Source organism: Carettochelys insculpta, chromosome 23 (genome assembly GCF_033958435.1).
Source record: "Carettochelys insculpta isolate YL-2023 chromosome 23, ASM3395843v1, whole genome shotgun sequence".
Taxonomy (NCBI): Eukaryota; Metazoa; Chordata; order Testudines; family Carettochelyidae; genus Carettochelys; species Carettochelys insculpta.
In genome coordinates, this window is record NC_134159.1 from 8848081 (window position 1) to 8865105 (window position 17025).

The following is a 17025-nucleotide window of genomic DNA, read 5'->3' on the forward strand; positions in this document are numbered from 1 at the left end:
TAGCACAACACTGGTAGAAGAGGGCAGCACCTGGTCTTGCTCCACAGCAGATAACACTGCTTGAGTGGGGCACACAGTCAGAAAAGGGCACTGCCCCATGGTGTCACAAACATGAACTGTGTTTTAGTGGTGTCAGGTTTCAGATACCTCTATGCTGCAGCAGTTCAACGCAGTTGGATCCACAGTCCCTCCTTGGGCAGGAATTAGGGACAGTTCCTCTTGGCCTGAGCACGCTGGAAAATGAAAGCACTCAGGCAGGCCCCCTGCAGTGTGTTGTGACACTTTAAGTAGCAAGGGAAACCTCAAAAGCAAAACCGCCTCCACTGGCTGAGGGAGAAATCCCCAACCCTGTTAGCCAAGTCTGGAGCAGGGTTAACCAGTTCTGCAGTCCAGCTGCTGTGCTAGGTTGTACGCACACCCCACTCTACCCTACCCCAGTGGAGGTCAGAGCCTGTAAGATCCAGGCAGTAAGCAGTTGTTGCACAAAACACTAGCCTCAATGCTACAAACACCTCACTGCTGCCTATGACCAAACTGTCTCAACCTTGAGCATGGAGAGGGTGTTGATCTGACCCTAAAAGCTGTTTTGAGTTGGGTTTATATCCAAAAGCAGGTAAAATACACTCGCACTGCACAGTGTTGACTCACTTATTAATCCAGAAATCAGGCACACCTTTGTGTCAGCTATTTATTTAAAAAACAAAACAAAATGTTTTAAATTGTTAATCACAAAATTAGAGATGGAACTGACCGGGAGATTCTCTTATGTCTGTTCTCTAAAAACAAACAAAAGCGGGAGAGGGGACAGGAACCGTGGCTGGAAGAAAATTTGACCTCGTCTTTTAGGTCAGTTAGTGTTCACACACTCCACAGACAGCAGGCTGGGGTGAGTGGGCAGGTCTCCACTACCATCCATTAAAGCAAACCCTGAAAAATCACACTGGAACGCAGCTTGATTGTTTGCTAGAGTGCAGCCTGCAACGCTGCTGGGAGGCTCAGGCAGTTTCAGCTGCCGTTAGCGCGCGCGCGCACACACACACGCACACAGTCACACAGTGGGTGCATTCAGTTTGTAACAGAAGAATGCTGGGAGCCCCTGATGGAACCTTTTGCTCTGGGAGAGAAGAGCCCATGCCTTGGGCAGAGCAGGAGGGAGAATGCAGCTCAAAGAGGTGGCGAGAGCACAGAGGATACGGCCCTCTAGTGTCTGGTTCCCTGTCAGGCCGACCCGGGCTCCTGGCCCCCATGACAGTTGTGCTTCCTGCAGTGAGTGGGTGGATGGTGGCCTTGAGCGGCTGTGACTTTCATTGCTCTGTGGGACAGTTCAACAGCTCGAAAGTGTCCTCCATGACCTGCCACAGGCAGTTCTCCAGTGGGAACTCGTTGTCCACCAGGTTGACCAAGTAGTAGTTGTCGTGGATGTACTGGATAATCATGCGAGATGGAGACTCCTCTTCATACAGCTTAGCCCACTGCTCAATCCACAAAGCGAAGGCCTCATCCTGCCGGGATGAGGGCAGAGAGCTCAGTACCATCACTAAGCTTGTACATTAAGTCAGCTGCGACTCCTAACATTACTGAGGGGAAGCCAGAGTGAGCGTGGCATGGTGTCTGCCCCACTCTGTAGCTGAGAAGCTGAGCAGTCAATCAATCAGGGCAGCTTCTGGCTTTGCAGAAAGCATGTGTTGGTGTATTTTTGCTCCACCACTGCTCAATATAGCTTCAGCTACTATAGGAATGGCATAGAAATACTGGGGCTGGGTGTCCCATCTTGCAGTTCTCATTCAGGCAAAACTCCCATTGCATAAAAATGGCACAAGGCACACAGGATTGAGTCTACCTAGGCACTAAATGTGGCCTCTGACTGTCCAAAGGGTCTTGAGAAAGACAAAACCCCTCAATCCAAACCCCACAACTTTCTCCCTAACCCCCCAGCAGGGGAGAACTTTGATGTTTCTCCACTGGAGCGTGGCTCTTACCTTCCAGTACATGAAGCTAACTGGATCCACAACGGTTGGCTGAATGATTTCTCTGCCAGGGAAGATGCCCCAGGTGACGGCATTGGGCTGCAGATCAGGAGCGTTGGTGATGTTTTCACCCTGCCAAGAGGAGGACAGGACCTTGGAAGCAGTTTCTAGAGAAAGATGGCCCTGGACTGGGAGCAGGTGCAATGGAGCAGCTACACAGTGCAGAGATGCTTTCATGGGCACTGCCTTTTCTGAAATTAAGCCAGCCCCTTTCCCACACCTGTGAAAAGCCATCGGGTCAGGAAGGAGTTGCCGGGTTCACCACGCTTGACTGCCAACTCCCATCTTCTCACCCTGGTGGCAGACTCACCCCCTCTCCTTATGAGCAAGGCCGCCTGTGTTGCGGTGGAAGGGGAAAGCTGCTCTTACCCGGACGTTGACGATGTGGTAATTCACACGGAGCTCATACTTCTTTGTCTTCAGCACTCTTAGCAGTGCTCTGGTGTTCTCGCTGGAGGTGAAGAATTCCAGGTACGCCTGCATGGGTGGAAGGAACAAAAGCCCAAACTCATCACGGGGGTGGAGGGGAGGAACCAGCAGGAAACCCAGCTGTTGAGGACCCACCCAGTTCTCTGAAATCCCAGCAGCTAAAATGGGGACAGTACGAAGTAGAACACCAGAGTGGCCCACGCTATCCCCATTTTTACGGATGGGGAAAGAGGCAAGTCAGTGGCAGAGCCAGGAATGGCCAAAGGGCGGAAGTGGTGCTGGTCTCCCAAGTGCCAAGGACATAGTGGTAACATGGAGCACAAGACCAGTATATTAATAGTGCTTTGCAAGCAGCCTCTTACCCATCTCCTAGCTTAGGTCCTTCAAACCTAAGGGATCCAAACTCAAGTCTGCAGCAGGGGATCCATAGCTAAGTCAGAGCCCCTGCACTTGTCACTGCAAGTGCCCATAGAGCAGCAGGTGCTGGCTGTTGGCTTGACATCTTTGTCCCACGTTGGCAATTTCACCCCAGTGAACCGGCTGAGGTTGATCCCAGCTGGGCTCTCATGAGGGCCCAACTAGTCATAGCAGCATCTCTTTTATCTTGCATGCTTGGTGTGTACCAAAGACAGCCTAAGTCCAGCTTTGCCGTGCTGGCTGCTGCTCTGGGCTGGTTTCAGTAACTGCCTCCCTCCCAGCTAGGCACTAGCTCGGCTTCCTGGCCATTGTGTGGGATGATTGATTTCCTTGCTCCTGGGGACTCTTTCTCCGCTGAACTGCATTTGCCATCTGCTGGCCCAGTGGCTTTAACAATCCCAATCCCTTTCAATGGGCTCACATTGTTCCCCAACATGTGCTCTGCTCCCTCTGACTCTGGGGGATCCTGTAATAACATTTCGCATGTCTATGGAGCCATTCACTGGAGGAGCTTAGAGCTGCTTCTCTCACATGGGACAGGCAAGAGAAATACAGAGATTGCTTGCTGCCATTGTCTGACCACTGTATGGTTATGCCATGCTCAAGACAGGCAAGGAAGAACGGGACAGACAGAGCACTGGTCTAGGACGCCAGCGACCTGGGCTCTGCGCCTGGCTCTGCCATTAGCCAAGTTGGGGGACCTTGGGCAAGATGTTGGCCTGCTCTGTGCCTCACTTTCCCCCACTCTGAAAGCAGGTGATGACAGGGATGTTACAATGGTGAACTGCCTCCAGCTCGATTTTTCTCCTGCTACCTGGCCCTGCTGTGACCACAACCATGAGGTCCTGCTGCCCAGCCCACTAGCCCCTCTGCAGCCAGGGTTGCTCAGACCCAGTATGGCTGCCACTGGCAGAGTTCACTGCCAAGGCCAGTTAACCTGTTAGCCCCGTGCTTTCAGTTAGCCATTTTTAACATGCCTAAATGACAATTCTTTGCAAAACTCTTTCAGATCAGAGGAGAAATGTTGCATCAGAATTAGGCATCTGTCACGAGAGCGAAACTTCACCGAGAGTTTAGGGAGGCAGAATAAATCACCACTAGCTGAGCAGGACACTGGGTTTAACACCCTGCCTCTTGCCGTCATTAATGGTCCCATGACCATTTTTCTCAGTTTTCTCAGGGTTCTATTTCCTCCAAAGGACAGTGCCTCCTGTACCACCATGCGTGGCCCTGGCTCAGGACTGGTTTGGAGAGAACAGCGCCACCTCCTGGATCCCCTGCAAGCAGCACCTACAGCCAGGCCAGGTCCTTAAGTGACTAGGAGGCCTCTGGGAAAACCCCAAGTAGGCCTCTCCATCCCCAGATGCAAAACACTGCGAAGACGGGTAAGTGGCACTGTGTTACAAATAGGACAATAGAGGCTCAAAGAAAATCCTCTTGCTGGACACAGAGCAAGATGCTATTGCTTCCTGGGACTCAGGCTTTTGGACAGTAACAAGCGGAAAGGTCTGGCAGGGAGTTCAGGGAATTGAAGCTAGACTTGCCCTTGACCCAAGGAACCCCAGCTCTGCACGACTTTGGAAAAGAGGCTGAATGGAAGAGGCTGGTACATGAATTGAGGTAAGACCTCCCCAGGGCTCAAAAGCCTGCCTGTTGGCGAGAGGCTCCATCTATCCCATATATCCCAGAGGAGACTGAAAGGGAACTGGATCACGGTCTAGAAGTGCCAGTGTGGAAGAACAGGCCTGTATGCAGGAATTGCCAGGGAAGGGGGGGCAATGTGCTTGTTTTGTAAATGTGGACCACAGTTTGTTTTTTTTTTTTAAACTATAAAGGAGTGCACCAAGCGCTCTCTCAAAATAGTCATGCAATACATGTGCATAAGAGAAGCTAATGAAAAATGTGAGTGGAAATAGTGATTGGTAAAATGATTTCCTTATTGTCTGCTAAAAACGTATATAGTAATAAAGGTTTTATAGAAATGACCTTTTGAGATCTTGTAATATCGTAAGTGAAAAACAATGTTCCCTCCCCCACTTATCTGTTGCTAGTGGCCAAGGGCATGCTGGGAAATGTAGTCCCTTCCCTGCTCCAGGGCCAGCTCTATAGGCAGGTAGCGCTGCAGTTTCTCTTTTTGAAGTTTTCTTTACTGCAGGATGGCTACTTTTAAATCTACTACTGAGTGTCTAGGGAGACTGAAGTGCTCTCCTTCATGTTTTTGTATGTTACCATTCCTGATATCTGATTTGTGACTGTTTATTCTTTTATATAGAGACTGCCCAGCGTGGCCAATGTACATGGCACAGGGGCATTGCTGGCACATGATAGAATATATTACATTAGTAGATGTGCAGGTAAAAGAGCCCCTGATGGTGTGTCTGGGTCCTGTGATAGTGTCACTGGTATAGATGTGTGGGCAGAGTTGCAACCAAGGTTTGCAGGATTTGGTTCCTGATTTGGAGTTACTGTGGTGTGGTGTATAATTGCTGGTAAGAATTTGCTTCAGGTTGGCGGGCTGTCTGTAGGTGAGGACTGACCTGCCTCCCAAGGTCTGAGAGAGTGAGGGATCATTGTCCAGGATGGGTTGTAGATCAGTGATGATGTGCTGGAGAGATTTTAGCTGGGGGCTGTATGTGATGGCCACTGGTGTTCTGTTATTTTGTTGGACCTGTCTTGTAGCAGGTACACATCTGGCTCTGTCAATCTGTTTCTTCACTTCTTAAGGTGGGTATTGTAGTTTTGAGAATGCTTGCTTGGTAAAGGGATATTCTGTATACTACCCAAGAGCCATAAACCTGGGAATCCTGGATGCCCCATCATCTCAGTCATTGGCACACTCACTGCTGGATTGTCTGGTCTCTCTTCTCTGACCCTACGCTACCAGCACTCCAAGCTATCTTCTAGGCAACACCAACTTCCTGAGGAAATTACAACGCATTGTTGGTGTTCCTGAAAACACCATCCTGGCCACCGTGGATATAGGGGCCCTATATGCCCAAAATCCCACATGAAGATGGACTACAAGCTGTCAGGAATAGTATCCCTGGTGATGCCCCAGCACAACTGGTGGCAGAGCACAGACCTTGGGAGGCAGGCCAGTCCTTGCCTGTAGCCAGCCTGCCAATCTGAAGCAAATTTTCACCAGCAACTATACCTCACACCACAGTAACTCCAATTCAGGAATCATCAGGGGCTTGTTCACCTGCACATCTACTAATATAATATATGCCATCATGTGCCAGCAATGCCCCTCTGCCACATACATTGGCTAAACCTGACAGTCTCTATGTAAAAGAAGCAATGGACACAAATCAGATATCAGGAATGGAAATATACAAAAACTTGTAGGAGGACACTTCAGTCTCCCCGGACACTCAATAGTAGATTTAAAAGCAGCCAGCCTGTGACAAAAAAACTTCAAAAACAGACTGCAAAGAGAAACTACAGAGCTACAATTCATTTGCAAATTTGACACCATCCATTTAGGAGTGAACAAGGACTGAGAATGGCCAGCCAACTACAAAAGCAGTTTCTCCTCTCTTGGGCCGTGTCTACACTATCCCAAAACTTCAAAATGGCCATGCAAATAGGATAGGAATAAAGGGATTTTGAAGTTGCCGGGGTCCTTTTGAAAAGGACCCCCATCTGGACGAGCTGTGCTGCGGCGAGCCACAGCAATTTCAAAGTGCCGCAGCTGCCTTCTAATAAGGCGTTGAATATGTATTTCAGTGCTTCATTAGTAAACTTTGAAATGGCCATTTGCATGGCCATTTTGAAGTTTTGGGATAGTGTAGATGTAGCCTTGGTGTTCACACCTCTACGTCAGCTGCTGGAAATGGGCCACATCCCCCCGACTGAATTGCCCTTGTTAACTCTGGCCTTCCTCTTGAATGGTACTCTCTTCTTTTCATGTGTCTGTGTATTTATACCCGCCTCTGGAATTTCCACTCAAGTGCACCTGATGAAGTGGGTCTTTGCCCATGAAAGCTTATGCTCCAAAACATCTGTTAGTCTGTAACGTGTCACAGGACTTCTCATTGTTTTTGCAGATACAGACTAACATGGCTACCCCTCTAATACATGATCCAGTGGCTGGAATCTGAAGCTAGAAATAAAATCCCACTTTTTTTTTTCCTTAAAAACAGTGAGGGTAACCAGCCACTGAAATCAAGTATCTAAAGATGGGATGGATTCTCCATTGCATGAAGCTTTAAAAATCTAGACTAGATCTCTTTCTGAAAAGGTACTTCTTGATCATCCAGCTGTTGTTGGGCTGGACGCACAAAAATCAAAGAAAGTTCTTTGATCTCCTGCATAAGAGGCCAGGTTCAATGTTAAGGGTCCCTTCTAGCCTTCTCCATTTATAGTTTGGTACCTTCTGGAAGACGTAGCCCCCACTGGGCCCCCAGCCCACAACGGGGTCAGTGGAGGGTTTGCCATTGATGTTTGGCTGGGAGTTGACAGTCAGGATTCCTCTTCTGTTCACCTTCTCCAGCTGCTGCTTCAGGAGGTTGGTTTCAGCTGCAAGAGGGTCATCGTTCCAAGGCAAGCAGGTTACCTGCAGGTAGGAGAGAGGGTCAAATCCAAGAACCTATCCATTGCCATAACCTCAAAGCACTAGGCAGGCAGTGCCTCCTTGGACAAGATGCCAGCAAATGGGGATGTTGGCTGCCTACTTTGGAGGTGAGATGAGCTACTGAGGACACCTCCCACAATGTTCCTATCTTATGCAGGCTGACAGCTCAACCTTGGGTGCAAGTTACGATCTCAGACAGCTTCTTTAAAGCCCTACTCAGGCTACATCACAGTCTCAGAGATCCCCTCAAATCAGGGGGGCTTTCCAGGCTGCAGTCTGGATTCATGGGGGGTTGTCCCTTCTTATCAGCTTTGTCTTTACTGTGGAAAAAAAAAATCAGTCCCACCTGGGATGGTCTTGGCACTTTCACAGCACAAGGACATCTTTGTCCAGGTTTGCTCTGGGTGCTGGAACTCTCATGCTGAGAGTCCCCTCCAAGCATGGTCCTCCATGCTCACACAGAGTGAGTTGGGCAGAGCAAAGCTCGGCGCCCCGTTCAGGTGAACATCACAAGGTGCTGGATGCTTTTGAGAGGCCATGAAATAAGCACCACTGTCTCTACCCAAGCCAGTCCTCATTCTTTGTTGCCCTGACCCCCTCCAGTGGCCTTCCCTCTCCAGGCCCAGCCCCAGGCCATCACTCACCTTGTGCCCCTCCCTGTTAGGTTCTCCAGAGATGTAACAGGTGAACACCTCAAAGACGCTCTCTTCGCTGGTCAGCTCCTCCCCCCACATCTTCAAGAGCTCCTCACGAGGTGACTTGCTCTTCAGGTAGAAGAGGTAATAGTCTTTCAGTTCACCAAAGGCAGGCGAGGAAGAGTTCCCCCTGCAGCATGGAGCAGAGAGACAGGTTTCTGTGCTGCCTGAGGTGGAACAGGATCTGCTGGACTGTACCAGGGGCTGCGGGGAAAGCTACCCCACCACAGCAGAGAGAATAGTCATCGTGATCAACCAGGAAGCCACACCCCCACTCCCCGGGGCCACCCATTCAACTCCAGCAAGCAGCTCTGCCCCAAGCACAGCTCCAAGCCAAAGATTCTCTTAGCAAAGGATCTCCTAATGGTCTAAGTGACATGACTCCAGAAGGGTCCAACACCCTCTGCCTTTCTCAGAGCCACCCTTCCACTTCCATTGAAGGCAGAGCAGATGGTCCCATTACTCAAATGGCTTCCATCTCCCCTCCCACTCTCCAGCGCCCTTTGGCCTAGGCTAGACTCACCAGCGGCCATTGGGAAAGTCGTCCCATTCCTGAGTCCGGTATATGTAGCTCTTTGGCCGGGAGGCCCAGAAAATAGGCCGGACATCTTCGACTCTCCTCTTAGGGTGGGCGCTGACTGCCCAGGGCAGAGGCCGTCTTGGGGACAAACAGAGATTGTTAAGATGGTTTCTCTGTCAGATCCTCCATGATTTGGGATTGAAAGCGCTGCCAGTAACTGCATTTTACTGGCAAGGCAGAGCACAGACGGAAGCTGACATAAGAAGAATTGAGAGACCTCAGTGAATTTAGAGAGGCACGTCCCCCACTCAAGACACGGTGGCTCACACCCAGGCATTCATTATCCCCTCTCTCATGTAACCACCCAGGTGGCAGGGCACTTTCTTAAAGATGACTTGCACAGATTCAATAAACAAAGACTCCTGCCCTTTTCTGGGGCCTAGAGAAGCTGGAAAGGTTGGGTTTTTTTTGTTTTTTTTTTGGTGGGGGGGGCGCGGGAAAGAAAGACACAAATGTTTGCTTGTGGCATAGTCTCCCATGCCCCCTCCTTGCTGTAGATCCCCCCTGCTCAGGGAACATGTTCCCTATTTTGAGCTGGAGATCACAGTAGGAGCTTATTAAGCACTTACCAGCAAGGGGCACGGAGGATGAAAAGTTCCTTCCTCCCGATTGTTCATTAGGCATTTCAGTTAATAAGTATTTGCTCAAATAACAGCCCTAAACACACACCCGGCAATATGTTTAAAGAGTCCAACAACAAAACGCCTTTCCCCTCTGTTGCTGCAGCTCTCACAACCTTTGTACTTTGAGGTCATAGTGCTCCCAGCTCTCCAGTCTTCCATAGCATCCCCCAGGAAGGCTAGACCTGCATTTCTAATGCATCAATACAAACAGCAGAAGGTGGCAGTGGGCAGAACCGCCACCAAAGGTTTCGGTCTCCTGCCGAAAGCAGCAATAGGTGCTGACTTTTTTTTTATCGTCACAGGTCGTATCTTTTGAAGGTAATGATGTGACAGGAGAAAGATGCCCCCAGAAACACTCTGCTCACCTGGGGTCTTCTTTCCAGAGGCCCAGGCGTTTGAGGATCTCCGTTGTGGCCACTTCTCTGTTGAGGGTGTAGAAATGCAGCCCGGGCACCAGGCCACTGTCCAGCAGCTCGCGGCACATGGTCACCGCCAGTTCCACCCCATAGTTCCGGATGGCTGCATCGTTGTCCTTGATGGGCTCGATCACTTCTTTGATCTCCTGCGGCACCTCCAGTTTGGAGAGCTTCACAAGCTGGCGCAGAGAATGGTAACCCTGGGCATGGGACACAAGGGAAACCAGAATGGGTAAAAGACAAGGGAAAGTTTCAGGCCTGCTAACGAGGTGTCTCAATTTTCAAGGCTATTTCTGTTCCTTATCTAGTTTTCAAGGTAACAAATCGCACCAGGAAAGATCCCAGCTTGGGAGAAAGTTTTTTGTAATAGTCAAAGCACGAGATGGAGTCAGGACTCCTGTGTTCTGTTCCTAACATTACCACTGATTTTAGCGCAACTGCAGACAAATCATTAATACCACCCCAATCCTTAAAAAAGGGGCAAATATTTACCTTCTTCACAGGAGGCAAAGAATTGGAGGAAGGGGGCCTAATTCGTTTTTAAAAAGCGCTCAAGACCTCTACTGAAAATGCAGAAGCATAAAGAGGAACACAAAGCTCTGAGCTGTTCTGTACTGACAACATCCTGGCTGGTGTCTTTTAAACTGTCAGCTCTTCAGGGAAGAGAGATGCTGCGGTTGGCTGATGGATCCAGTTTGCCCTGGCAAGGGTTGGGGATCTCACCTGGATGGGAAAGATGCCAGGTACAATGGGGCAAGTGATGCCAATGGCCTGACAGTCCTTCAGGAATGTGAGGAAGGTCTCAGACCTGAAGAAGAGCTGTGTGATGATGAAGTCAGCCCCAGCAGAGACTTTCTCCTTCAGGTGCCTCAGGTCAGCTTCATAACTCTCTGCTTCAGGGTGGCCCTTCGGATAACCTTCAGAAAGAGGAGGTAGGAGTAGGTAAGCCAGGAGGCCACATGCTATCTTCTGAAACACTAGAGCATCAAGCATCTGAACTGTTCAAGACGGAGTCTAACACCCATAAGCCATCACTCAGTCCTGCCAGCACAAGCTGCAGCTCCCTGTGCTTGAAGACAAATCCCGTCACAGCTGGCCCAGAATAAAAGGCGTATACCTGCCACACAGATGTCAAAGTAGTCATCAAACTCGCAGCGAATGTGCTTTACCAAGTCGACGGCATAGTTAAATCCTTCCACCTCTTCCTCCCACGCCTCACCAATGGGGTCTGTGTGAGGAGAAATGGACAGGTCTGACCAATGGCTCGCGTAGAGAAAAGCTCCGTCAGTACTAGATAGTCTGTAGTGGGAGAGAGGGAATCTCTCAAGTCCAGTGCCTTTCTTACAAGGTTTCCTGCCATGGGCCCCTCACCTCCACCCCAGAGCCACCACACCTTCTATGTCAAGGTTAGCTCAGCTCCCTGAAGAACTTGTCTCAGCCCTAAGCCAAGAGGGCTGTGCTTGTTCTTGGGTAACAGGGAGAGCAGATTCAGACAGATGCTTAACTCCATGGCCCAAGAACCTGGAGGGATGCTAGGGTCACCTTCCACCTTCACTGGAGGAGACGGTACCTCTGGTATTATCCCAGGCTGAGAGGAAGGCTCACCTCCTCTCAGTGCCATGATATTCTTCAGCCCCAGCCTCTTGGCCTTCTGCAAGTGCCCCGTAATTTCCTCCTTGGTCTGGTGGCAACATGTCATGTGCAGGATGGTCTCCAGGCCACAGTAGTTGACGGCTGTGTTGGCGATGATCATTGAGGAAGTCTCCTTGTCAGAGCCGGGGTCCCCTGCCGGGTGCCAGGTCACATCAATGAAGAGGGGGCCACCCATCCCCATGCGATCGAACCTGCAGAGTGTAACAAAAGCAGCGTTCATTGCTAGCCTGGGATATTGCACTCAGTACCAGACAGCGCGTGGCAGATGGGAGGAAACGTGGACAACAGCAGCAAGAACAATTACTGAGCTGGAGCAGCCACCTCAGGAGACGAACCCAGAGCTAACTCGTTCCAGGTGGGTAAAGGAATGATTAAAGGCCACCAGACCCCACCAGCTCAGCACTATGTTCAGGGAGGTCCAAAGGGGTGGAACAAGCCATTGAGGTGAGATTTTGTTTTTAAAGAGGAGGAATTCTAGACTGGATCTGCCAGGAGACGCTTCCTCCTAGCCACATTTATGAGGCTGTGGCATCTTCTTCCAGAGGAGCAGATGACGGTCCCTTGGCTATGACACATCCCTAGGGAAGACTGTGTAAGGGGGACAATAGCAGGGGCCAGTGCAACTGCTGGGGGGAGGAAGAGGTCTAATCCAACTCCTGATTCCAAACTGAGGCCTGCTCCAGATGGAAGGGACGCCCCTGCCTTACCCAGCAACTGCTTAGCTCAGGCTGGAACTTGGCCAGGGCGTGCGATGCAGGGCCCTGCTGTTCAGTTAGCACAGGCCAGAAACAGGGCAGAGGTTTTCAAGCCCCACCTTTGGGCACTGCCACGGGGACTTGTGAGCCAAGGGGTCCTTCCAGCCTGGCCTTGGCACAAAGGGCAGAGTAGTCACCACACTGCAGAGGTTTGGCCTGGACACAGGGAGAGGGATATACAGCAGCCTAGAGCAAAGCATCTTGATGACTGGAAAGCTAACAGGATTCAGGTTGCCAAGGCCATGGGCCCTGCCAGAGTACACCAGCTACTAATCCAGCTGGTTTGGTCACTGCCGGGGCAGAAATGAATACACAGTGCTTCATGGAGAGATGCCTATACACACCCCACTAATGCACCTTCCAGGCCCTGCCCACTAAGCAAGTAGAGGATTGTTCCCCTTCCTAACCCCCCAGTGATCAGCCCAGACTCTGAAGCATGAAAGCGGATTCCCCTTTACTAGGAATATATTTGCATGACAAATGATCCAGCCCTCTTAGATACCCCACCATGATGTTTAACTCCACAGGGATGCAAAGATGAATTACCTGGAGTCCATCACCCTTCTCAGCAGGGAAGCACAGACCCATTACCTGCTTCTTTACCTGGAAGGGAGACAGAGCACAGGCCTGAACCTGCTCTATCAGGATGTCCCCCAGTCAAAGACATTGCACCTCCTCCCCGTATCTCCCACTTTGCAGGGCTCACCTGGAGATCAGGTTGACTGCCCCATTGGCTGTCCGTGGGGGGAAGAACTCTAAGGAGAACCACTTGTCCCCGGAGTCTTGTCGCCGGCGCATCTTCTCCCGCAGCCGCTCATGGCGCTCAGCATCCAGGATTGGGGTGGAGCAGCGTGAGCTGTCCTTGGAGCTCTCGCTGCCACTGCTGCTGCCTTCTGACTTGGAACTGGCGCTCCCATTGCTTGTGCCATGGGGCTCCGTGACCATGATGTTATTCTCTGGAAGGTGGAGGGGGACGAGAATGGGTATCACAGCCCTGGGGCTTTGGTGGGGTGACTGGGAAGGTAGTTTACAGGAGGCTGCTCCAAGCAGGAGCTGGAAGATGGTACAGAAAGACTAAGTGGACAGCACATGATATAAGAGTTGCCTCCCTATCGAAACTAGCAACCAAATCCTGAAGATTTGAGTGGAGCAGGCAGGAGACTTGGGGGTTGCTAAAAACCACTCCATAACCTCGTGTGCCTGCACAGTCCACTCACGTTTGCTTAATGGTTTTCAACTATACAGAAATCCCCTGAACAGCACTGGGATCAGAAGGGAGCAGTAGTGGGGCCTGTGGCATGACCTTGGTGCCTGCTAACACTCCCGAAGGAATGCTGGCAGGTACTGCTGTCCCTTTCTCCAAACTAGCTCCTGCAACACCCTCAGCCACCCTACTTTGCAGCCACATGTAGAGATGGGCCTAAATATACAGTGACCCGTGGCACCCTTGGGGAGCATGTAGTGATGCAAGTCAGTGTGTCTTATTCACCCCTGGGGTAACTCTGCTGAAGCCCCTGGAGTTGAACTAGGAGTGATTTTTGTCCCTCATCAGAATCAGCAGGTTTAAAGGGCTCTTGCTGGACTTTTGAGTGCTCAATTGTTTATTTACCCCAGCAACCTGCTGCTGCTGGTGAAAGCTAATCTGACCTGGACAGCGACTGGTCTTGCCAGCAGCTCTGTCCAGAGTGGGGTGGAGCTGGTCACCTCTCGCACAACACATGCCCATAGCAGTGCCCTGCTGGCGTTCTGTTGACTCCCAGACAGCAATGTCCTGTACACAAGCAGGCTGAGAGAGGCTGGAGCGTGACCCAGCATGCCCTCCACTCAGGGCACCACATTGCCCTCCACCCCCATCAGAAATCAGATGGAAGGATCCAGCACGGTCATCTAATGCCCTGACGTGTGCGAGGTTTGTGCCCTCTGGTTACATACTTAGTGCTGCATCCAGTCTGGTCTCATGCAATCCCACTTCCTAGTTAATCCCTCAGCATTCCATCTGAATGAGGGTCTCCCTGTCCTAGCTTCCCCCAGCTAGGCACATTTCCATTCCCCCACTATGCCCTACTGGCTCCTCACCCACCACACGTGCCTGCGTGCAAGCCATACAAAACCCCGCTCCGCCATGACCAGACAGCCAGTGCTTGGTTCCTTAGGGGACGAGCTGCCAAACAGCCCCTTAAAAGTGGGGATGCACTTTGTGATTGGCAAATCTAACCTGAGCTGGGGAATGAAAACAGCCCAACCTGCTACTCATCTTCTAACTCTATCACCGCTGTTAGCCTGGCTTTACAGATGGGGACACAGAGCTGCAGACATGTGAACTGACATGCTTAAGGACATGCAGCTACTCAGTGGCAGAAGTGGAAACAGACTCCAGACCTCTTCACTTCCAGTTCGGAGCTTAGCTTGCTGGCCTAAAGGCAGCTTGTGAAATAGCTCCTCTCAGCTTCGCTCCACCCAGTGCTTTGGAACATGCAACTAAATTTATAGTCCAGGTCAGGCCAGGACATGCTGCTTTAACGCCTCAGGCCGTAGGAGGAAGCAATGGCACAAACACTGTACTTTTGGCACCATCTGTTCATGTCTCCCAAATTAGCGGTGGCAGTTGGACTTTGCTCTCCCTTTGCCACTTGCCCAGGCTGAAACAATCAGGAGAAAGGCTTAGCTTAACCTCTGCGGACCTCTAGTTGGTAAGAGTTGTTGAAAAAGGAGTTGGGAGCTGCTGGTGCCAAGAGGGATGGGCTTCCAATAGTGTGCCTACAGACATGACGTGGGTATACAGCAGTCACTCAGAACCACAGAACAATTACAGCCAGAGCAGAAACCACCAAAAGCAGCAATAAAAACTTGGAGCTTGGGGGGGGCGGTTCAGTAACTGAGACATGAAGCCTGATCCTCTCCACTCCCACTGGGCATCAGGGGTTAGACTAGTGGTTTTTAACCTGCAGCCCAATCAGCAAGCAACTGCACCCACAGGATATCCTTAGGCCTATACATGTAGTACTGGATGCAGCCTGCTGCAATAAATAGGTTGAGAAACAATGGTCAGATCAAAGGTACCAGGAATAAAAACTCCTAGGTTCTCTTCCCAGCTCTGTTACAAAGTTGCTGCTGTTCCTTGGGCAAGTCACAGATGTGCGTCAGTTTTCCTATCTGGGATTACAGCTCCAGGGAAGGGATGAAGCTTCACTCATTAGGGTCAGTACTGAGCTTTGAGATCCTTTGATGAAAGGGGCAAAAGGAGGACAACATATAGTTGTAAGCCTGGAAGAAAGAACCTGAAGCTAAATTATCTCCACCAGCAACATGCAAGGCCAAATCCTCTTCTTCAGATTCAGTAAGGGCTTATTGGTAAAAGAAGACAGACAAGGGTTGGTAATGTGTGAGAACCAATCATCTGATCAGCCTCCAGCTTCACCCTAGGTTTGATTTGTTCCCTGTACTGGTATGCTACTGCTGAAGTGGTATCTGTGATTGTGCAGAGACAGCAAAGAGAGGATCAAGAGCCAGGGAAGGGTATCCATGGACTTACAAGGGGGAAACCAGCTGGAGTCTGACACTGGGACTCACTACTCCCTGCAGTTAGGAAGTACAACGTTTCAGAAAGGCAAACATCTTTGCTAAGACTTCAGATGTGCCCAGCAAGAGCCACCAAGCAGGGATCAATGCTGCCCTTTGTGCTAGTTGAAGGAGAGCCAGATTCCTTTGTGGTGAAAGAAGTTACCTGGCTTTTCTTTGACAAACTGTGTCTGGACAGCATCCTCCCTCTCCATGCTAATCAGTTACCTTAAATAACCTCAAAGCAATTAAAGGGAAGAGCATGTGACTAGCTGCTCAGATTATCCCTCCCCAAAGCAGAGTAGAACCAAAAAGAGGGTGCAGTCAGGGCAGGGCTTCAGACGGATGTCTATTTTGCAACTTTGCGATGGAAGATCCAGGAGGCGCATCCCACATGAGGTATGGCCCATTGCCCAGGTCTCAAACACTCCCAAGCTAAGGGGCACCTCTCCCTGGGCAGCTTAAGCCAGGTGGCCTCACACAGTGGTTCTCAACATACCTCTATCCAGGGGGTGAGGCAGACATCTTCCAGCGGGCACATCAACTCACCTAGGAGCCAGGGTGTCCAACACACTAGCCACATATGGCTATTTGGCAAGAACAGTACATAGATTTTCAAAATAATGGTACTAGTCTGCAGTAGCAGAAATGGTTGGACACCACAGGTCTAGAGACCTGCCCAGTATTACACCAGGCTCCGTAAAAAGCACTAGCCAGGTCTGCACCAACTAAAATCTCAGACAAAGACTGAGTGATACAATTCAATACAGCCCGCACCAAACTGTCAAGGCGTTCTTGCTATGCCGCTCAATTTATTTTATAATTGTATGGTAAAAAGGTCTCCCCGCTCCCAGGCATGCACCGACCTCAGGTCTGCTCTCCCCCACGCACGCACGCACGAGAGAAGGGGTTGCAGCAGCTGGGCTGATCGGGGGTGGGGGGTCTCACGCCCCGCATGATCCCGGCCCGGGCATTGCAGGGGGGTCTGTCTCCCCCACGCATGACTCCCTCCCCCCAGCCCGTGAGCGATCGGGGGTCTCCCGCGCACCCCGAGGGAGGAGCCAGGCCGACCCGCTCCCGCGCGCCCCCGGCTCCTACCCAGCCTCCTGCTGCCTCCGCTCCGACAAGTTCCCACGCGCGCCCGCGACTACGGGAGCGCGCATTAAATTCCCCTCTAAGGGGAGGAGCCGCCCAGGGCTTCGCGTTCAAGTCACGTGATCAGGCGCGCCCGACTCCCCGTCCTCCCCCCAGGCAGCGGCTCGGCGCCGCTCCTCGCGCGATCCCCCTCGCAGGCGT

General features: G+C 51.1%; 1 protein-coding gene across 2 annotated transcripts; it reads right to left on the reverse strand.

Annotated features, from left to right (window-relative positions):
• Positions 1-670: 670 nt before the first annotated feature.
• Positions 671-16963, reverse strand: MTHFR (methylenetetrahydrofolate reductase). 2 transcript variants are annotated; one of them, XM_075018157.1, is made up of 12 exons: positions 16828-16963; positions 12878-13127; positions 11369-11607; positions 10881-10991; positions 10487-10680; positions 9713-9963; positions 8668-8802; positions 8094-8274; positions 7249-7431; positions 2397-2504; positions 1980-2099; positions 671-1502 (listed from the first exon to the last, which is right to left on the reverse strand). In XM_075018157.1, exons 2-12 carry the CDS (start codon positions 13114-13116, stop codon positions 1305-1307), a joined length of 1959 nt encoding a protein of 652 aa, XP_074874258.1. In that variant the 5' UTR covers positions 13117-13127; positions 16828-16963; the 3' UTR covers positions 671-1304. The 2 variants fall into 2 exon arrangements, with proteins under 2 accessions (XP_074874258.1, XP_074874259.1); XM_075018158.1 differs by lacking the exon at positions 16828-16963 and adding an exon at positions 12718-12774 and having other exon boundaries at positions 12878-13003.
• Between the last annotated feature and the right edge of the window lie 62 nt (positions 16964-17025).